At 44.7% G+C, this 23,509-nt stretch overlaps 1 protein-coding gene across 3 annotated transcripts in view; it reads right to left on the bottom strand.

Moving 5' to 3' along the window:
• MKLN1 (muskelin 1) overlaps positions 1-23,509 on the bottom strand; it is a 104,712-nt gene that overhangs the window by 23,030 nt on the left and 58,173 nt on the right. For all 3 annotated transcript variants that reach the window (XM_034063148.1, XM_031053852.2, XM_031053854.2), the window contains 3 exons: positions 7,459-7,671; positions 5,411-5,632; positions 3,372-3,501 (listed from right to left, as the gene is read on the bottom strand). In XM_034063148.1, coding sequence (XP_033919039.1) covers positions 3,372-3,501; positions 5,411-5,632; positions 7,459-7,671 — 565 coding nt within the window. The remainder of the gene's footprint in view (positions 1-3,371; positions 3,502-5,410; positions 5,633-7,458; positions 7,672-23,509) is intronic.

Genomic DNA, 23,509 nt, shown 5'->3' with positions numbered 1-23,509 from the left:
AGTTACCAAGCAGCGGAAAGACAACCATCCCTAATGGCCTAATTTCACTGGAGTGCCCTCCTTTGACAGAAAAGAGAAAGCACCAGGATTTTACATAGAATCAAACTGATTGGAAAAGAACCTTAAGCTCATCATATCCAACCATTCCCCAGTATTGCCAAGGCCGCCATGAACCCATGCCACTAAGGCCTTATCTACATGGCTTGTGAACACTTCCAGGGATGGTGATTCCATCATCTGGTGCCATTCTGGCAATGCCAAACACCACGAGCTGCAAGGCCTGTTTCAAAACAGATCAAGTCAGGACACAAGTTTAGTAGGCAGATCTGTGTGCTTCAGAAACTTCCTTGATCCACTGTGAACTTTCCCAGGAATTAAAAGGAAGTTTGCTACAATTATAGTCCTTTACTTCAAATTATGAAGGTTTAAGTGATACTCATCACCCAACATTCTCAAACCCATCACCTATACAAGGAACTGGTTCCATGTTCAAAGGCACAACTAAGAGCAAAAATACACTAAACAGCATAAACACCTCATCTAAAAGATGACAGCAGCAAAACCAACTTAGTATTACCATAGTTTTCTAGCACTGTTAACAACCATGTGTTACTGATAATCCTTAACTACTCCTTTTACTAGTTCTATAGAAATCTTCTCACTATTCCAACGGCACAAATGGACAATTAAGTTCTTTTAGGAAGGGTAAAAATCAAAATAGCTCCACTAAGAATAGAACTGAATGCCACATGCGAGCCAGGAACAAAATGTAATCATGGGACTTTAGAGGAACATTTAGGTCAGGCATCCTCAACTTGACTCATCACACTGAACAGCTTGAAACTGCGCAGCGACCAGACAGGGAATCACTTTGTTCATGCAGATCAAAATGGTATAGCACTACCTAACAGAGCACAATAAAGACTTGCTTTTGGAGGTTGAAAGTCGTGCTGTCAACGTTTGCTGTCTGAATGGAACAAGCATTTTGTTCTCTTCCTGTTAAAATGCAAATAATCCTCTCGTTTTCTTTCAAAGAGAAACATTCGGATCTGTTTGTTGACTTTCTACACACAGGAGAACAGTGAACTGAAAATCGACTCATGAATTATTTCCAATTAGTCATTTTCTTACAAAGTCTACTATTCACCACTTTGGGGCCCATGGGAATGGGGAGGAGGGCTAAATATTATCATCTCATTTGCTCAACCCAACCTCGAGGTTAATGTACTTGCTGAGAAGCAGAGTTCAGTGTATTCTCCAGAAGACCAACCATGTGCTGGGCTGATCCCCAGAGTGTGAGCAGCAGTCAAGGGAGGGAATTCTCCCCCTCTGCTGTGCTCTGGGGAGACCCCCCCCTGCAGCCCTGATCCAGCTCTGGGGCAGCAGTACAAGAGGGATGTGGAGCTGTTGGAGTGAGTGCAGAGGAGGCCATGGAGATGCTGCGAGGGCTGGAGCAGCTCTGCTCTGGAGCCAGGCTGAGAGAGCTGGGCTGGGGCAGCCTGGACAAGAGAAGGCTCCTGAAGGGGAGACCCCAGAGCAGCTCCAGTGCCTAAAGGGGCTGCAGGAAAGCTGGAGAGGGGCTTGGGACAAGGGTCTGCAGGGACAGGCCAAGGGGAATGGCTTGAACCTGCCCAAGAGAGGGGAGACTGAGCTGAGCTCTTAGGCAGAAGCTGTTCCCTGTGAGGGTGCTGAGGCGCTGGCACAGGGTGCCCAGAGAAGCTGTGGCTGCCCCATCCCTGGCAGTGTTCAAGGCCAGGTTGGACACAGGGGCTTGGAGCAGCTGCTCCAGTGGAAGGTGTCCCTGCCCATGGCAGGGGTTGGAGCTGGAGAAGCTTTAAGGTCCCTTCCAGCCCAAACCCTTCTATGATTCTCCAGCCGTACAATGAGCTCAGCATCTTTAACTCTGAGGTAGATATGTGTCAGCTTAAAGCCACATGTTTGAAAGCCATAAGAAAATACAGGTTTAAAAAAGCTAAACAGTAGAATGCAATTTCATGAGGAAAAAAATAATCAATTCTTTAAAAGCTCTAAGGCCAACAAATGGTGTGTGGGTGTGTGTAAAGCAGCAACAGGCAACATGCAGGCACCTTAATAAAGGAGACTGTCAACAATACAAGCTGGTTCTTTCTTGGAAGCACTCAAGTAAATAAATGACTCCAGAGAATAAGAGCTTGGGTACTCTTCTCCCTCCCTGGCATAATAACTAACTGAATGAGCAAACAATAACTCATAACCATCAATAATTCACCTTCAGAAGTTCTGCAGAAGTACTTGCTAAGAAATAAGGCTGATCAAAAGGAGGAAGACAGCCTAAATTCAAGATAAATGAGATTCCTGGGATTCTGGTAAGTGGGAGAAGAGAAAAAATCAGGGCTAAATATACCTAATATGAGAAATATTCAAAACTTCTGCCCTATAGTAGTACACAGATTTCAGCTTCTGAGCTGTGTACTGCAGGTCAGAGTATTTGCAAGAAGAAAATCATGTGTTTCTACATAGAATGGTTATGGTTGGAAAGGACCTTAAGACAACACATGCAGAAATACTGTTTGGAAAAGAAAAGAGCATTCTTCTCTACATCATTTGAAAGAAAAGGTGTAAAATCAGTTCTTGATGGTGCTGTTGCAACAGCTTTTGGTTCTTTTTAAAGGTTTCTGGTATGCAGAACTATGCCTGGTGTCTATCGCTCTATGATGTGAACTGAACAGGACCAAATTCTTGCTCCCTCCTCCTCCCTTATTTTGCCTCTCTCTGATGGTCAGACTTGATGATTCTAAAGGTCTTCCCCAAACCAGTTGATTCTACGGTTCTATGATAATATAGTACAAGAATAACAGGGCAACAGGTCTCATCTTTCTATTCAGCTCTTGGCATGCAGAATAATCTCTGTCCCTTTACTCCAATTCTCTGAGCATCCAAGCTGCCTTTCTGCATCTCAAACCAAGCAGCTTATTTCTATTTTACAGCATCTTTCACTTGGTGGAAAACTAGGGGGGAAAAAATTGCTTTCTCCTCTCCTGGTTTAAAGAAAATGACTTTTTCAGCCCTTTTTTTTTCTTTTTGCTCCTTACTGCAGTTTTGAAGGAGATGGTTTTAGTTCTTATTTTGCTGGATTTCTTTCTATCGAGGTGCTATGTGGTTTCACACATCAATTATTTGTAATGTGATGAAGATGGTGAGTGTCAAATGACAGGACGGACAGAAGAGCTGGCATAAGTTTAACCTATATAGTGTGGAGTTTACTTGGATGCGGAGGGCTGGTTAAGGATGCCAACCTGACACCTCAGGCCACTGAAGCTGGCCTTTCACCTACTTAACAATATAGTTCTCATCTGTAGCATTGATCAATTAATATATAGTTATTCTCTTACCCATCCCTGAGTCTTTCTTCGTGCCATCTGATATGATATCCACATGATCGCTGTCTACATCGTAACTGAAGAAGTCATTCAAGTAAGTCTTCGATCTCTGGCCACCAAATACATATAAGCAGCGATTTTTCTAGGAAGGAAAACAAAAAGATGTCTTTATAAAGTATGTTGGCCAACTGTGACCATTAACAGGAGCATTAATGCATCAGACAGTAACAGATATATTCCTTCAGAGTTTAAAAGCATGCCTTAGCTATCAGGTCTACCAGTGTCTTTTACTGCCGTCTCCACATAGATTCAGAGGGAACAATTATTCCCAACAGTATCACTGTCATACTCAGTAAAAACCTTCAGAATCCTTGGTCTGGAGTCTTGAATTTATGATTTCTCAGTTTCAAGGGCTAAACCATTAAGGGCTTAGAGTTTCTCCAACCCTAAAAAGCCTCTTGCAAGTGCAATTATAAGAAGTTTTCATGATCTGTATGGGCCCACAAACCTGGATCCAACGGCTGCAGCTCCACAGTGACTAGGCAGATTTTATGCTTAACTATTATAGCCCTGCCTGATCCAGCAACAACTTCAGAACATTAAAAGAACAATTCATTTTTTAGGTTTAATATTAAACCATTACTAGTCTTCATGTCTAAAACCCCTTCAAATCATGACTTCACTGTTAAATAAATCCAAATAGGAATAAAAGATGGACTGTAAGAAAAATCATCCAGGTACCAGCACATTACTAAACTCAGAGCAGGCAAGCGGTAACCAGCAAGCCAAGAATAACAGGTTTATTACTTCTCTGAGGTTTGCCAAGTGGAAAGTCTCTAAGAGGCAGATTATTTTTCTTTCAAATGGCTGGGAAAACAGCAAGGGAACTGAACTTCCAGGACCTGTGCTTATAGAAACCTGGATTCTTATGTTTGCCACAGACACATAGTTGAGAATCCTCAGGTACCTGTCCAGAACTCTGTGGGGCAATATGTATTTCACCAGATTTTAGAGAGCCATTCAAAGCAAAAATCAAATTGAAGGCACTGAAAACATGGCATTCACTATAAAAATTCCAATCCTTCATTTGAAAGGGAAAGAGGAATAAACTCTGTAAATTGCTCAAACTGGGCAGGTCTGAATTGGTGGTATCAGTATACACTCGAATACCACAATAATAACTTTAATTCTCTTCTTAACCTCTGAGTCAGAGTTTAATGTAAGCAAAACTCTACAAACTCCACTTATAACCACTTAGAAGCTCCATGTAAATACAGTGCAGAACTGCCAATGCACCATGTAGGGGCAAGCTTTCCTACTTGATGCCAATCTCCTCTGTACTGTGCTACTCCCCTGAGAACACCTACGTGTAAAGGCACCTCAGAACACACAGGCCAGTAACCACCTCCCCTGACCACCTTCCCCCTGCACTTCCGAACTGGAAAGACAATGGAAGGTGGGTTCTAATACCTAACAATAAATAAAATGCTATATATACACAGCCCACTGTCCCATTCCTCTGCCTTTCCATCGGCCTGTGGATGAAGTACCCACACAGACAGCTGTGCCCAGCTGTTAACATCTGCTCAAGACAAGCACCAGCAGCAAGGGGCTCAGCACAAGGGAACAGGAGGCCTGTGCATCTCAATACACACGCAGGAAGCCTCTGCACTAGACAGGTTTCCATTCTAGTAACTATGTAGAATTATCTACTAGACCAGAGGCTTCTAAATTGCTCTACCAACTTTAACAGAAAAGCTCAAACTGAACCATAGCCCTTGGGTCTATTTATAATTATTCTATTAAATCAACCTTGTAAAATTCACCTCATATTCTTTTACTTGGAATCTTATTCTCTCCAAGTCCTGAAAGCTCCAAATCTGAATTAATACCACCTGCACTTACCAAAGCAGCAACAAAATGTCAGCAAACACAGAATCAAGCCAGCCAACACACCGCCTGGGAGATTAAAGAGCTTCAAACTTCCAAGGAAAATCAAACCCAGATGCTCCCCTTAGCATCATAAAGCCAAGTATGGTGTGGATACTTACAGAATGAAACAACATACAGTGTCCTATTCGGGACTGGATATCCTCAGGTCCAGCATTACAGGAATCCTCTCTCAGAAGCTTCCACGTCTGACACTGGCAGTCAAAAGCAAACAACCCACTGAACTGTGGTTCACTGGCTCTGCTGTCATCCACACTGCCATTGCAGGTCAGGATTCTGCCTCCAAAGGTATAGATCATGTGTTTTTCAGAATCCATACACATCTGGGAGAAAGAGAGAAGTAGTTTTAGGGCAGCACATTAAGACTTAAACACTAAGATTAAACATTCCTCCCCTGCAAGTGATACTTGCTAAGTTAGATGGTACTTTGCAAAGCTCCTGAGCCTCTAATACACAAAACACACACATCCTCACAGCTGATGTGAAAACTAGTTCAAAATGTGCCTAATTTCAACTTACTAAATAAGAAAAATATATAATAAGCAAAAGAAGGGAAATGAAATAAATCACTAAACATAACCTTCACCACCTAAAAACCTTGCCTTTAACTGCTGATTTAAAGCAAAGATGTTTTAAAGTCTTTCAGCAGGATCTGTAACCAATTCTGCCAGCAAGTTAATAGAATGGCACCTTTGACAATAGCTATGCAAGGGTAAAAATCAAAAATCACTGCTAATTCACTGACCTCCCCTCCATCAATCCAAATATCAGCCTGCAATGTGTTACTCAGATTCCATCCTAAGCACACACTGACTGCTACCCCCACTGCTTCAACACAAAGCAGGAGTATAACCGGGCCAAGGATTTTTGATGAGACTGCAGCAGGAAGATGTTTATCCCCAAAACCTGAATTCAGGTTATGGCAGACAAGAGAGGCACTGCAGTACAAATCAAACAGCAATCTTCTTGACTCCAGGTGATGTTTTCAGCCGCGGTGCAAGGCAGAGGGTTACAAAACACCATGGGGAAGGGAAAGAAAGAAACAGAACACCAGAAAACAAGGCAAGATTACAGTCAGAGATGCTACTCAGCAAAGCTTCCACAAAACGCTTCTAGGGCAGCACGTGTTTTGAAGGTTAAACAAAAAGCGCTATCGCAGGAGGTAGGGAAGGAGAGGAAGAGCTGCAGACTGATAAAGAATTCAGGGAGAACATTCTTTCCAAAGAGACAGCAGGGGGAAAAAGAAACCATTTCAGAGGCAACAAACAAGGTACCCAGAGTAGCCTTGCCAGCTGACAATTTACTTCTGCCTTTACCCCAGCACCTGGGACACTGGTATCTGTTATTAATAGAACTGAAAAGACTGATTGGCTTTTGTTCTGCAGACAAGACGTATCTTAAACGTTCGGTGTCAGCAGAAACTCATATTGTGCTGGCAAACAACAGCTTTGGTTACAAAACAGCTAGTCCCAGTAAAAGCAGTTCTGGAGCTGCTTTAAGAATGAGTACTGCTGTGCTGTTTCTTGGCCATGCTTTGTAAAAACCAATTAAGGGTAAACCACCTTTCTCAAGTGTGCAAAAGCCACTGAACTTTACATACACGAGTAAAGGGGTATTTGGTTTGAATACGTGGACAGGTATGGCCTTTTAAAGGTTAGCAGCCACTAGTCAAAGGTGTTTAAGCCCAAACAAAGCAAGAACATATTACAAAGTGTAAAAGATAAGCAATGTTGGAAGAATCCTGATCCTGTTGGCCTCATTTCAGCAGCTTGCCTATAGCTTTCTTCTGAAGGTATCATATAGAGCATTGCAAGTTGTTCCTCAGTGCCCTCTGAGTAGGCAGATCTGCAAACCCAGCTCAACCACTGATTAAAAGCAGATGAACTGTGCTTTGAGCTTTAATAAAATGTGTCTTAATAACATAAATTTGTTTGCAAAGGTTTTTATGATCCTTCTGATGTGATTTGATTAGAACACCAGCAGTCAGTGGCATGAGACAATGGTGCTATTAAGATTTAACCGAGTGCAGACCACAGCTTTCCTCATCACTGCTGTTACCTGGTGGAGCTCTTCTAAATCACAGGATACTGCAATCAAAACTGATTCATGAACACTGAGAACTTGCAATAGGAGTATCAGTGTAACTGACCTGATGATCAAACACCAGCTTTGGGCCTCCATCCGCTGCGGTGTCTTCACTCAGCAGCATCCATGTGTTGGTGTCAATGTCATAGCGGTAGAAGTCACTCTTCAGAGATTTGCTGTTCCTCACAGAGGAATCCAGGTAGCGTCCCAGTGTGTAGATCTGCCTTCGTTGAATGTCAATGCACATCTTGTGACAGGATCTGGCACTGGGACCACTCTAATAAAGAAAACAACCACAAAAATAGAGTTAGGTATCTAGTATCGTTCCAGGTAGGTCAACGCACACTCACTCCGGGCAAGGAAGCACTATCAGCAACTGGAAAGCCTTTGAGAAGTCAAGGAAATCTCCTTGCAATCAAAACCAGGATTAATCATAGAATGGTTTGGAGTGGAAACAACTTTAAGATCATCCAGTTGCAACCCCCCTGCCATGGCAGGGACACCTCACACTAAACCCTGTCGCCCAAGTCTCTTTGGGCAACCTGTTCCAGTGCCTCACCGACCTCATACATATCTCTGTAACTGGACATCCCATAATAACTTATTTATCCTTTAGAAAGACACCAGTGACAACCTTAACATTCTTCTGTACAACTTCAGCCTCGCAGCCTGTGAGATTCCTCAGGAAACAGCCTGTTGCCTCCAGAAGTGATCCTCAGAGGCATGCGAAAGCTACTTGATCTTTTAAAATAACACAGGTTGATGCACATGAGAGGCAAATTAAGATGTCACAGTCTATAAATAACCACACAGGAAGAAGATTAATAAGTGCTCTATTACAAGAAGCTCTGTCTTATTAATAGGCTGTTTTCTAACAGCTCATAAGCAGACACTCCCACAAGCAATCATAGCCCATAATGGGCCCCTGAAGGTAACAAAAGCACCCCCTGTCCTTCCCAAATAGATAAGGCCATTCCAGACACAAGATCCAAGAAAGTTTCCCACGGTAAACAGAACTGGATGAGTTATGATCTTCAAGAGAAACACAGAGAGGCCCTGTCCAGTTATTATGTGCTCATCCATCCATTCAGGAGTGCTCAAGTTCGATTATGGGCTGATTTAGTCAATGACATTGAGATGACGCTACGTGGTGCTGGGCAGCAACCTTTCTGCTTCCCAAATCTGGTTTTGTGAGCCTTTGTACGTGCATCTTGAAGAATGGGAGTGACATTCCTGTTGTCCTGGTTTCAAACCACAACAGCTGTACTCCAAAATACCAAAAATCAGGATGCTCAAAGGCAAAATACGACACGGCAAAATGGCTTTGCAAAATAGCAGACAAACAAGAGAAGACAAAACTGGCACCTGTGTCTATAGATGAATTCTATAGCTTAACACAGAATGGCTGGGGTTGAAAGGACCTTAAAGCTCATCCAGTTCCAACCCCTGCCACGGGCAGGGACCCCTTCCACTGGAGCAGCTGCTCCAAGCCCCTGTGTCCAACCTGGCCTTGAGCACTGCCAGGGATGGGGCAGCCACAGCTTCTCTGGGCACCCTGGGAACCAACATGAAAACTGATTGCAAGTGACAAAGAACAGCAAGAGGCACAGAAGATTCAAGCACGAAAGACAAAACACAAGCCTATTAAAGTGTAGTGAAAGACTTTAGTATTAACATTACAGAATTCAGTTTCTTCAATAAACATCTGTTAGGGGGAACTGTTTACAGCAACAAATGACAATCTGAAGAGGTGAACTGCTCCTAGTTTGTAAATAGGAAGCATTATGTGGATTACAGGTTATTATAAGCAGTTATTTGACAGTAATTAAGATCATTTTCTTTTCTGAAAAAAACACTGATATAAGTGAAATATTAGCATAAAATCCTGGGATGCAGCAGAAAATCATTCACTGCCTTTGGTAGCATGGAGGCCAGCAACATACTCTGCCTTGCTCCTAGCAAAAACAAGATAGCACCTTAGAATCACAGACTCAACCAGGTTGGAAAAGCCCTTTAAGCTCATCCAGTCCAACCATTCCCAACCCTGCCAAGGCCACCCCTAACCCATGGCACTGAGGCCTCATCTCCACGCTGTGTGAACACTTGCAGGGCCAGTGCCTGCAGCCCTGCCCTGGGCAGCCTGTTCCAATGCCTGAGCACCCTGTGGGGAAGGAATTGTTCCTCAGCTCCATCTAAAGCTGCCCTGGTGCAGCTTGAGGCTGTTTCCTCTTGTCCTGTTACACTGTACCTTCTAGAGGACCCTGTTCCAAACACCCAAAGTAGTTTCTTTGCCTTAAAAGTACTGATTTTGTGAATACACAAAGGTTGCCCTGATTCACAGGATAATAACCCCAGCAGACAAAGTCCACCTCCAGTCACACAGCTGGGACACTTCAGGATATGCCATTGTTCCTTTGCCAAGGAGCACATATTTGCCTTGGCTCAGCTGCCTTGTAGATGAAACGTTCAGAACTACCTGTGCTTTCTGATTCTCCCCTCTTTGCAAAGGTCATGGCAGGTTTTGAATTGAACCTATTGATTTAAGTATCTTTCCTCCCTCCCTCAAGGCCAGGCTGGGGCTTGGAGGAATCTGGTGTAGTGAATGGTGTCCCTGCCCGTGGCAGGGGGTTGGAATTGGAAACTTGGCATAGTTATGTAAAGTAACCCCAGCAATAAAGCCTCCAGTGTGTATGATTTGATTAGGACACAAGTGAAAACCTTCTTCCCCAGAGGGTGCTCAGGCATTGGAACAGGCTGCCCAGGGCAGGGCTGCAGGCACCGGCCCTGCAAGTGTTCACACAGCGTGGAGATGAGGCCTCAGTGCCATGGGTTAGGGGTGGCCTTGGCAAGGCTGGGAATGGTTGGACTGGATGAGCTTAAAGGGCTTTTCCAACCCTGTGGATTCTCTGATTCTATGAACTGCATCCTCACCTGAAGTCTGTCTGAGGAGAGACATGAGGCTGAGACACTTCACACCTACAATACCAGTTTCAAGCCATGGGCATCAACAGCACAGTTGCTACGTTAAGTACACAAAATACCACTTTCAACTCCTAAGACTATGTCAAAATGAGAGAACTCAGGAGAGCTACCTTTTCTTATGCGCTGGTCACATCTCATGGTAATATCTGCCTTTTAAAAAGGGCTATTAAAGGCTTTAAATTCCATCATCTCACCTATACAGGCACAGAAGTTTTATCACATCCAAGTTCACTTCAGAACTTCAACCTCAGCAACTTGCAGAGCCTGTCACATCATGAACCATCTCTTGTAATAAGGAAAACTCCATCCAATTCATAACCTTTCCTCAAAGAAAACTGCAGTTTCTCTTGCATAGCACTTACAAGACCACATAGAACCTGCCAACACTTATCTCTAAGTAACTCCCTTAAACAGTGGTACACACTGGTTTGGTACTTGAGACAGAAGATAAGAAAGGCTTAAATTTGTGTTCACTTGATTTGACCATGGAAGCCCTTGTAGTGTGTGTACACTTCAAAGGAGGACACAAAGTCCATTTATGGTGACAGATACAGGCAGACATTGAGAATGAGTAAAACACTTCAAGGCACATGTGGTTAAGTGCATCAGGAGCCTGTGGGTGGTTGTGAATGTCCATCCAAAGAAGTGTACTTCATGTGGTTACAATAGGAAGCCTGTTCACACAAAGAACACACTGCCACAACTTGCCGTGGAGAAAGTGACCCACCAAATTCAAACAGAAAGAGTTTGGATTCCAGAAGTGTTCAAAGAACTTGACCCCTTATAAGCAGCAAGTGAGAAAAACCATGATAGAATCACAGAGGCAGAGAACCCCAGGTTGGAAGGGCCCCTGAGGATCATCTGGTGCAACCTAGAAAGGCAAAGCACAGCTTAGATTCAGATGGCCCAGCTGAATCTTAAGTGTCCAACACTGGGGAATGCACAACTTCCACTGGGAGATCATTCCAATGGTTTATTGTTCTCAACTTTCCTCTTGTGTCCAAGTCAGAATCTCCCCAGATGTAGCTTGTACCCATCACCCCTCTTCTTTGTAGCCACCCTTTAAATGCTGGTACATGGGGATAAGGTCTCCCCTGAGCCTTCTCTTCTCCAGGCTGAACTAAACCAGCTCTCTCAACCTTTCCTCACACGGTTTCCCTGTCCTTGGATCACCTTTTGTGGCCCTCCTCTGGACCCTCTCCAGCCTGTCTGATTCCTTTTTGTACAGCAAGAACCAAAACTGAACCCAGTATTCCAGGTGTGGCCTGACAAGGGCTGAGTGGACCAATGACATCTACCTCTGCTGGTGATACCCTTGGTGATGTTCTCCGGCATCCTGTTGGCTTTCTTTGTCACAGCAGCACACTGTTCACTTCCACTGAGCTTGTATGATAGACATGACTCAGTTCAGCTCCACAGCCAAAGAGACAACACATGGTTAGAGAGCAGAACAACCTTCTGTTCCCCCTTGCCATGATATAGGCTGGTTGAGAAACCAGGAGTTAATGTCCCAAGGGAAGTGGATCTTACTAAAGATCTCTATACCCATACGCAAATTTGGCCCTTATCACCAAAGATGAATTACAGACACACCAAACATATTTGCTTGCTGCTCCTCTAAATATGCCAACTGCCATTCCCAAGCATATCTACAGCTGATGACAATTTTAACTGCACACTGATAACCACAAGAGAAGATTAAACAAGCCCAAGTCTTCTCAAGCAGAGCAGAAGACAAGTAACAGTTTTGACCAGTTCCCACTTAATCTGCTTCTGTGGTTATCTGAACTCACCACAAAGCAACACAAGACTCCTCATTAAGTACTTGTCTTTAGATCTAACATCATCAAACTTTCATTCAGATCATTCAAAGTTATTCACATGTGGGATCTGCAGTTTGGCACATGAAGCACCAAGAAACCATTGACTGTTTTGGCAGAGGTATTGCTTGCCAAACAGTGTTCTTGGTTAAAACCAGGCTTCTCAATACAAGAAAGACAAGGAGCCACTAGAAACAGTCCAGCAGAAGCCACAAGGAGGATCAGGGACCTGAAGCATCTTTCTTATGAGGAGAGATTGAGGGAGCTGAGCCTGTTTAGTCCAGAGGAGAACAGCCTAAGAGGGGATCCCATCAATGCAGATCAATAGCTCAAAGGCAGGTGCCAGGGGGATGGTGCCAGACTATTCTCAGTGGTGCCCAGCAACAGGATGAGGAGCAATGGCCATAAACTAAAAGACAAATTTCACCTCAACATGAGGTGAACTTCTCTACATTAGAGCACTGGAACAGGCTGCCCAGAGGGGTCATGGAGCCTCCCTCTCTGGAGACATTAAAACCCCACCACGGATATGTTCCTATGTAACCTGCTCTGGGTGGCCCTGCCTTTGCAAGGGGTTGGCCTGGATGATGTCCAGAGGTCCCTTCCAACCCCAATGATTCTGTGACAACAGACTGCAGTAAGTCACGTCAAGCAACAGCCTGAGTGATCTGAACAAACACCGGCTTTGGGGACTCTTTCCAGTTCTCATCAGGAAGCTCCTGGCACACACAGTGCAGAAACCACACGTGAAAGAAGCTTGTGACCAAGCTAAGTTCTTATTCAGATAGCAAGCAATGTGCTACACTGCTTTGGCCAGTGCCTGTGCTTCTGCCAAGGCTGTGATGGCAATAGTAAAGCATTAGCATATCACATTTCTAAGCCACAGGACACCAAACAATACCAAACATTACTAAGCATGGGCACTGTTCAGTTTCTGGGGAACTCAATAAGTGCCTACATGGAGCTACAACTGACCTGAACAAAACGGCTCTCTGCCACCCAGCACCACTGTACAATTAGCACAACATAATAAAGCCTACAACAGACTAAACACTATCTGCCATGGCCCTGTTTTCCAGCATTACAATCTGCAGCCTGCTCTAATATCCTTCCTCAAACAGGTCGGTCTTGATGCAACTCCTCCAATCTCTACAATACAGATAAATGCCCTGATGATGGTGGGATAATAAGACAAAGGAAGAGAGTATGTACAACTAGGAGTACATACAACAGGCTTTCAAGCCTTTAATCACTAAGGAGCAACCATGGCCAAATAGGATTTTTTGGTTCCATCAATGCTACACGAGATTCAATTGTGCAATGCCAAGTGAATACACACTATAGTTTATGAAAAGCCTTCTCCCCACGCTAAGCCACTTTATCAAATCTAATTAGAGCTTTCTTCATTTAACTTGCAAATGCTGAAAGCAATTATCCCACTTAAGGACTAACTTACAAAACGTTTTCAAAAGGCAACACAACGGCACCGAGAGACAACACGGCCTCCGTGGAATAACTGATTTGTTCCTATACAGGAGGGAAAGGATTGGGACTTAGCTCCTTAGGGGAGGGTCTGCTCAACATAACTATTGATGCCAGAATCAGCGTGCATCATCTTAGCAACAGCATCCTGGCATCCACTAAGGCACAGAGATGGCAGCTTTCATCTTTTGCTTCAATTTGCTTCTATAAATGTCCTATAATCATGGAATGGTTTGGACTGGAGAGGACCTTGAGATCATTCAAGTCCAAGCCCTTACCATGGGCAGGGATGCCTCACACTAAATCATGGCACCCAAGGCTGTGTCCAACCTGGCCTCGGACACTGCCAGGGATGGGGCATTCACCAATTCTCTGGGCAACCTGTGTCAGAGCCTCAGCACCCTCACAGTAAAGAACTTCTTTGTTCTATCTAACCTGAACTTCCCCTGTTTCAGTTTGAACTTGATTTAATGTGAACAGGACCACAAGAAGCCAGTTCCACTTCCCATCCCATTTCCCCAACCAAAACCTAGGGGAGCTTGGCTTCTTGTGGTTATCTTAACCTTTCACAGATAAAGGGGTTTCAGTTGTAAGATGATCTGTTTTATTCACACTGATCCAGATGAAAAACCTCAGGAGCAAGCCTGGAGCCTGTTCAAGAGCCAGGGAAATAAAAACAAAGGCCAGCTGACTAATTCTCCCTTCTTGGTGCTGTAAAAGCCTGAATGGAATGTGAATAGTGCCTCCAGTATAAAGTTCAAAAATAAGCACCGTGAGGTAAATGCTCTTGTCCTAAAGCAAACTAGGACAAGGACATAAAAAGACATAAACAACCTACTTTGTTTTCAGTGCTGAGAGCAGGCTGTCAGGCAACAAATAGGCCCTCCTGCCTACACACAACTGCAGAGATTAATTGCTCTCGTTTCCCAGTTCCAGAGGAGAATTCGTTTCCTCCTCCACCCCACCCCCATCCCAAAAAACACCAAGGGAAAGTTCTTCCTAATGTTGGAAATGAAAGGAAATGCAGATTATTCTTGGGGCTCATTCAAGTCTATATGTTTTTTACGATGAGAGCTTTGTTAGTGCTTTATCAATGCCAGGCTTAGCTAATGAGTCTTCCCAAAATGCTTCATCGGAGCTGTGGCTCGAAACGATTTGCTCTACTCTGGATGTGTAGTAAATTCAGCAAGAGAAACTACTATAACAAGGCACTTGCATCCCAGATGAGTTCCCTGCTGAAGGCATGTTAAGTTTCTCAGCCAGAACCCTAATAAAATGATTGGATCTTTTAGGATTTAGGATATTTTATCATAGGACATTAGCATTAGGATATTTAGCATAGGACATTTGCACTGCCCAGCAGCCCAAACCACACAGCACATGGCTGATGTGTTGCTCTAATGCCTGGGCAATCCTTGACCATGTGCCAGGAGCACCAAGGCACGGGAGGAGCAGGTCACACAATAGGAGCATCATGACCATGCCTGTGGTCAAAGCAGCCTAGCAAGGCACACAGCATGGGATGTGTGCTGTCTACAAGGGTTTAAGTGTGCAAGACCCTCCCATAAAGAGCATGCCCCAGCTCTCTTTTCCTCCTCTCCATGATGGTAGGAATCACAGAATCCCACACAGGTTTTGGTTGAAAGGGACCTTCAAGCTCCTCCAGCTCCAACCCCTGCCACAGGCAGGGACCCTTCCACTGGAGCAGCTGCTCCAAGCCCCTGTGTCCAACCTGGCCTTGAGCACTGCCAGAGTCCCACAGCTTCTCTGGGCAACTGCTGTGCATGGCATTTTATGCCCATGAATTGACGACTCTAGCAATAGACTTAAAACCCTTTAATGTCACATAGGGTACATGCGGCAAAGGATTAAACTGGGCTCTCAAGTATTTCTAGGAACACAGGATGGGAGCCTAGCTCCAAGAAACATGTTCTGAGTGATGAATGTACATTGCATTCATTCAATTACTCTGCCAGTCTGCCTTAAGTAAAAGCTTAAAGCAGCACATGAAGCTCTCAGCTACACCACGTCAGCAGCCACAGATTTCCACTGTAAGATACTCCTGCTAATCTCTATGAAAGATAACAGATATCCCAACATACCTTTACAGCTGTACCAGCTATAAAGAATATTCTTTGAGAATATACAAGCTAATGTGTTTTGACAATAAACATTTTGGGAAGCCTATTAAACAGATCAGAACCTGACTAAGAATCACAATGCTTAAATCCCCCCCAGGCCCAGTACTGGAATGCCATGGGTCTACAGCATTTGTCACACCGAACACTTCAATGTCTTACAGCAAGTATTAGTTTTGGATATCAGAAAGCCTCTAACAAGTATTTGCAAACAGTTAACTCTGAGTAAGTTATGCTCCATCCCTGGAAGTGTTCAAGGCCAGGTTCAACAGAGCCTTGGGTGATATGGTTTAGGGTGAAGTACCCCTGCCCATGGCAGGGGGTTGGAACTGGATGACCTTAAGGTCCTTTATAGCCCTAACTATTCTGTGATTCTGTGGTTCTAAGTGTAGCCACATCTAAGACAAGGAAGGCAGCGTCCGGTCAGGCAGCTGACACAGTATTTGAGCTATGGCTAATCTGCTTAGGAGCACCCTCCTATAGCAACACAACCAGATAGATTTAGTTGCAAAGTCCTTTCTGGGCATCTGACTCAGACATGACGGAGCAGATTAAAGTCAGATGCAGGTTTTAGCACACAGTTGTCTTGAAGGTGGGAAAACCCAAATAAACAGGATGAAGTGCTGCTTTTTCTCCTTCCTAAAAGCCCGCACACATTTGGGATAGGCCCACTTCCTCACTGCTGATACTTCCTGGCCTCCAGCTGAACCTGCCACAGAGGGACTTTTCCTGCTTAGACTGGAAGCAAAAGATAAACACCCAGGTGTTCTATCTCTGACAGACAGTCCAAAGAGCATGCAAGTCAACTGATTATCCTCAAACAACATGGTCCTTATGATAGGAATGGACTGGATTTGATGGTCCATGAAGGGACATCCCTTCTAGTCCTACATAAGACTTATTGTTTGCTCAGTCCTTCAGTCTGGTTTGTGTTGGAAGGGACCTTAAAGCTCCAACCCCTGCCACAGACAGGGACCCCTTCCACTGGAGCAGCTGCTCCAAGCCCCTGTGTCCAACCTGGCCTTGAACACTGCCAGGGATGGGGCAGCCACAGCTTCTCTGGGCACCCTGTGCCAGCGCCTCAGCACCCTCACAGGGAACAGCTTCTGCCTAAGAGCTCAGCTCAGTCTCCCCTCTCTTGGGCAGGTTCAAGCCATTCCCCTTGGCCTGTCCCTACAGGCCCTTGTCCCAAGCCCCTCTCCAGCTTTCCTGCAGCCCCTTTAGGCACTGGAGCTGCTCTGGGGTCTCCCCTTCAGGAGCCTTCTCTTGTCCAGGCTGCCCCAGCCCAGCTCTCTCAGCCTGGCTCCAGAGCAGAGGGTCCAGGGCAGGTTCATCACAGCACAGACTTGGGGCAGCACGTGAACATTGCTATGAAAAAGAATAGATGCTTCATGCTCTATTGCTTTTAATGCTCTATTCCCATGAGAGAACCTGTAAAAAATGAGTCTCCCTGCAGACCTGCCTGCAACAGCAACTAATCCAGAGCATTTTCCTAAAGGAATGACCCAGCAGATCATCACCTGGGTTCTGATGAAGACGCCTGCAAAGAAAGAAAGCATACCCTATGATCTGACTCATGAATGTCCTAAAGCACCCACACTCTGCTTCTGACAGCTGTGGTGCATCAGCTTACCTACAGTGCAGAAACAACTTTGGCAACCGACGCCTGTGCTGCTGCCAGCACAGGGAGCCATGCTCCTGGGTCATTTCTCAGCTGTGTGCTCTCATACCATGGGATCAGCAAGGCCTCCCAGCAATGCATAACACTGTGGGGCTCATGTTGCAGTAAATAAACCAAGGCATCCTATGACCAAGAGAAGGTCTAAGCAGGCAAGTGGAATAGGGCAAAAAGGGAAAAAACCTCCCAGAGCTTCAAGTATGCAAATAATTCTTCCATCTATGTGAAGAAGGCTGCAGGAACATGTATGAAAACATTATCCAGGCTTTAGTTTGCAGTCCAAAACTAGTCATCCAGCCTATGTGATTCACTTAGAAATGCAACCAAGAGAAGCACGGAAGTAATACCCTACAACAGGACAACCTCACAGTGAAAGGACATCAATATTGTGCTATTTCCACCAAAAGACACGATGTACCTGCAAACCCAGTGATGAAATGTGACTAAAACCATAGCTTCTTCCATTTCACAAGCAAATTGTTGCTTTGTCACACATCAGCTGCTCAGCTCTGCTTCCAGTACCACTGATGACATACAACAGAGGACCCACCACAGAACCAGAGCTTTCAGCAGCTCCCAGAGATGGGCCCTGAGGACAACATCCCTCATGTGCTGAATTTAACTAACCCCATTAACAATTGCAGGATGTGGAATGAGGTCATTCCTGCAAGCATCACAAGTTCACCCTGTCCTCTCATTACCAGGAACAATGACTAGCAAAGGGCCAGCCAAGAAGAGATTTTTCCATAGATGCAAACTCTTGGGTTTAGCTTCAGATCAACAGGCTAACAAAGACATTTTAACTAGTCATTTATAAACTGTTCAGCCACAAAGATGGGGATGCTGCAAGGCCAAAATGTTGGAAAGGGGATTTCTTTTCCTTGTATTAATTGTCCATGAAAAGCTGGTGAGAGATAAACATGACATTAGAAGTCTAAATGCTTTGAGAGCCACAGGCTGTCTCTGAGAACAGTCTTCAACAAGTGACAGGTGGTTTGTACCCAGAAGTGCTAGAAAGTCATCCAGGTGGCTGTATAATTTGTCCCCTTGGGCTAGGGCATGGCTATGGGATTGCCACCTCAGGGATACAGACACTAGGTTTAATGCAGACTTCCTCTGTTAGCTGTTACAGCAACATGTCAAGAGGAAAACATCAGAACAGAGTGGTTTGGGCATAGAGAAAAACACAACTGTGGACACTGCCATCCTTTCTTTTGAACTAAGAGGCAGGTAATGAAAGCTGTGTCTTCTGAGATTTGTTTCTCACCTTTCAGCTGCTCACAGAACAACATTTAGTTGTTCAGCTGCAGGAACCACATCTATTACGACTGCAAGTGCAGCACATGGCTCGTCTCTGCTGTGGTGCAGTTGCAGAAACAAGGCACCTTCAGTATTGCAATGATCTATACAGAGGAAAATGAGTCAAGAAACAGTGTAAGCATGTTCAAGGAGGTGTGGGAAGCACCGTGCTTAACCTTTCTCTTCCATGTAACAGGAGGACAACAAGAGATAGGGAAAGGGGGAATGGCTTTAAACTGAAGGAGGGTAGATATAGATTAGATATTAGGCAGAAGCTGTTCCCTGTGAGGGTGCTGAGGCGCTGGCACAGGGTGCCCAGAGAAGCTGTGGCTGCCCCATCCCTGGCAGCATTCAAGGCCAGGTTGGACACAGGGGCTTGGAGCAGCTGCTCCAGTGGAAGGGGTCCCTGCCTGTGGCAGGGGTTGGAGCTGGAGGAGCTTTAAGGTCCCTTCCAACCCAAACCAGTCTGGGATTCTATGACAAGCGTAACATATGGCAGCAATCACATCTGGAGGAGCTTATAAAGACAGCACTAAAATCAAAGCACGCACACAGCAGTGCAAGTACAAGAAGCCAATAGTTCCTGAAACCCAGTATCAGTAAAATCTCCCTCACATACATGCTCTAGAAAATTCATAGATTAAGTGCTATTTAAGCATATGAAACTCTTTCAGGTCTGAAAACTTGGTATGTTATCAATGCACTATCCTTTCTGCCAGTGCATGCTCTCGAGACAGTCCAGAAAGTTTAAGCCCTTATTATGTCCAAAAGCCATAGGTAGAAATAAACTGTCAGTAGCAAGATCCACAAAACCTACTACATTTCCAAGCACGTAATTATCCAGCCAATTTAGCTAAAGGATTTGTCTATGATACTACTTGAGAATGTTTCCCCTGTGCTACCGTACTGGGATAACTGATATTTCTTTAGGGATTTCTGTATTTGTATAGCTTGAGGAGTGTTAATGTAAACCAAGTATTTCACAGTCGAGCTGAAATAAGAGACTACTCTACTCCCAGGGCAGAGTTAACTCATGTGTGAATCATGGAATGGATTGGAATGGACCTTAAAGCTCCTCCAGCTCCAGCCCCTGCCACAGGCAGGGACCCCTTCCACTGGAGCAGCTGCTCCAAGCCCCTGTGTCCAACCTGGCCTTGAACACTGCCAGGGATGGGGCAGCCACAGCTTCTCTGGGCACCCTGTGCCAGCGCCTCAGCACCCTCACAGGGAACAGCTTCTGCCTAAGAGCTCAGCTCAGTCTGCCCTCGGGCAGGTTCAAGCCATTCCCCTTGGCCTGTCCTTATAGATCCTTGTGTGAAGCTATTTTCACCTGGATGACATGAGAATAATCTTTACTTCCACCCCCATATACTCCCTTGTTTCTTTAAAATCCTTTTTCCCCATCCATTCAGTGAAAGTGGAGGGTTCCAGGGATTCCAGCTGGCCTTTCCCTTACAGGCATGTATTTCTTTAAGACCCACAAGGTTATAAATCAGTGCCCCTTATACCAATATCCATCGCTTCACTGAATCCTTACCTGAAAAACTCCATAATGCTTTAAGCATTTGAATAATGTGTCATCTTCCCTGGGATGCATTCACAACCACTCCAGTGTGTCTCTGTACACTGCCTCATCTGCAATTTACATGATGCTATAACTTCCTAAGAAAGCCATATAAGTAAAATAAAGCTGCATTCCAGAGGTGGATCAGAGCAGTAAACTCATCATAAGCTCAAGCTGAAGTGGTGATTTTTATCAGCATCCCAACACCACAAATCATCTATGCTTGATGCATTACTTCAAGGGGTAAAAGTAGTTTAGAAGCTGCACCCTTTGCATCTGAAGGCTTTAAGATAGTTTAGAAATCCACATATAAACTGTAGATTTGCACATACAACCTCCAGAACTGCCTTCAGAACATAATGTATTTAAGCACTCCCTTCTAAGATCAAATTCACTACCAATGTGCAAAGGAAAGGGACCTCCACACACTGAAACATCTGGTGTTAGAAATAACTGAAGTGTGTCTGCTTTTCTGTGCCTTCTTTTAAGTTGGAAGCAAGAACTACAGGCCCTAGTGATGGTACTGAGTAACTAATGACCCAGAGCTGTTTGCAAATAGGGACGATCTTTATGAACAAGTTGAAAAGTGTAAGGAAAGGAGAGGACAGAGCTCCTCAGGCACACAAAGTAGCATAAGCAAATAAAGAGTTATCTTTAAAAGCTGAAAACCTTCCCAAAAAACATTTATATTAGTATTATCAGTAATAATGACGATGATAATAATAGTAATAATAGAGATACTCCTCCCTCAACAAGGTCTTGGTGTAGGTTGCCTATGTGGAAATGACTGGAGAAGTCCATCAGGCATCTCAAAGTCTCTCTCTAACCTTTTGGAGAAATATTACTGGCTGGAAGAGCTGAAACCCCTTATTCCACCAAGGAAGAAGGAAAATAACACATTAGCATGGGATACTGAGGATCAGCCTGGAATACTTTTCATTTGGTTCCCTTCAGCATCTGCCTCCTATGTTCCTGCTTTTGTAGGCATTTATGCTATTTAGGAAGTTGGCTCCAAGGTGTATCTGCAGTATCCAAGTTTCTCTTGTAGGCATTTTGGGACAGCTGCTTTCTCCCTGTGTGTTTTTGCAGCACCAGGCATCTCGTACCACTGAGCATCCGTACAACTGGAACTACTCACAAGTAGGACATGGTACATGCAGTGTATTAGATCTCCAGTCCATAAACATCACAGTATTGGAAACAAAAGAATCACGCAAGTTACTTCAAGTGTCCTCCAAACTCTATCAGCATCTGTGGGAAGGAGTCAGTATTTGAGACTAGCTCAGTTCCCACACTTCAAATAGCACAGGGTAAAAGCTTTACATTGAGAAGCTCACATATTTCTGCATGACACCCAAAGAAACCCCAGTCACAGGTGTTACAAACACTTACAGATGCATCAAGTGGTAATGTGACATTGGAAGCTTTGGGTAAACTCATCCCTGTCAACAAATGTAAAGAGATGCATGCAGACACCATAGAAAATGTAACTGGGAACACAATAGCAGGTGAAATTCACCCTGGCTCTCACTCTTATGAGACCTTTCTATACTTGTCAGCTTTTACTTTCAGCACCCTGGAAAAGCACTTGGTGCTGGCAGCAAGCTGTCACCTCACAACACACCAATCCTCTGCATCCTTTTGAACCCGTTGAAAAGAAGGTACTTGTTGACCTACACTTCATTGTGAGGAATGATTTCTCCTCTCAAGCAGTTAAGCGTGACAAGACCTCCACTTCTACCTTTGGCATGAAACACTTGAAGAGTTCTGAAGGAAGAGTGTCACCTGAACCTAACCCACTTACAGGACTGCCATGTCCTTCAAGAGGCTGCTTTGAGAGCAGGGTTTTCCTCTAGAAAAGCCAAATGAAGAGGAGTCAACATACCACAGTTACAGACACACACCATGGAAGACACCAATTTGTGCAGTAACACATTGTTTGAAGGGAGATCCTGCATCTCTCCTCATGTCCCTAGGGAATACTGAGACAAGCTACAGGAATACCAATGACATACAAAATATGCCAACCACTACGTTGCTTTATTCTCATTTATCAACTCTCTGGAGGCTTCAACATCTCTCAGCATTTTAATCCTATTTTTAAGCACACATAACTATCAATTTACACCAAGCAAAGTCTTTGCAACAGTTCACTCCAACTGTTCTCCTGCCCTGAACAGTTGGGGCTGTTGAGCCTGGAGAAGAGAAGCTGCCTGGAGACCTCAAAGCAGCTTCCAGTGTCTGAAGGGGGCTACAAGGCTGCTGGGGATGGACTCTTCATTAGGGACTGGAGTGATAGGACAAGGGGTGATGGGGTCAAACTGAAAGAGGGGAAGTTCAGGTTGGAGATAAGGCAGAAGCTCTTCCCTGTGAGGGTGCTGAGGCGCTGGCACAGGGTGCCCAGGGAGGTTGTGAATGCTCCATCCCTGGCAGTGTTCAAGGCCAGGCTGGACAGAGCCTTGGGTGACACGGTTTAGTGTGAGGTGTCCCTGCCCATGGTAGGGGGTTGGAAGTGGATGATCTTAAGGTCCTTTCCAACCCTAACTATTCCATGATTCCACAAATTTCACTAAATCAGCCTTCAAGACAGGAGGCTGCTGCTTGGGAACTCAAAATATTAAAAGACAGCAAAACACATACATTAAGTTTCTCCATTCATTGACACTGGCCTGGGATCAAAATGCCCAAGGAATGACAAGGTTTATTTTCTCAACAAGTATTTATTCCCAGATCCTGATCTACCACCACTAATAACCCTGGAGACAACAGCATTGGTCAGAACATTCCACTTGCTTCATGGTAAAAACCCTTAAAGGCTCTTAGACTAAACAAGCTTTGGCTGTGCCTCATGCCAACTGATCCATGGAGCTCACTTCAGAGCCCCACAGAGGGTGAAGCTGTGGGTCCAGTTGAAAGGTCATGAGCTGCTCCATAGTGTAACTCCTTAGAAAGATGCCAGCTTGGAGAAGCAGGAGGATTTGACCGTGACTGGAGGAGCTTTGCCAGATCCATACACTGAAGGGATGGTAGGAAGTTCTCATTCAAGTCCCTTTGTCCTTTATGGTACATACACTGGAGGTTCAGCCCAACACTGCAAGCATATACACCCTGAAGACTCTTAAGTTATCAGCTACTCCAACAGTGCTGTGAGC

Source organism: Melopsittacus undulatus, chromosome 5, assembly GCF_012275295.1.
Source record: "Melopsittacus undulatus isolate bMelUnd1 chromosome 5, bMelUnd1.mat.Z, whole genome shotgun sequence".
In the NCBI taxonomy this organism is placed as follows: Eukaryota; Metazoa; Chordata; class Aves; order Psittaciformes; family Psittaculidae; genus Melopsittacus; species Melopsittacus undulatus.
The sequence above is the reverse complement of the archived record's forward strand: the minus strand, read 5'-3'. Positions and strand labels throughout refer to the sequence as shown.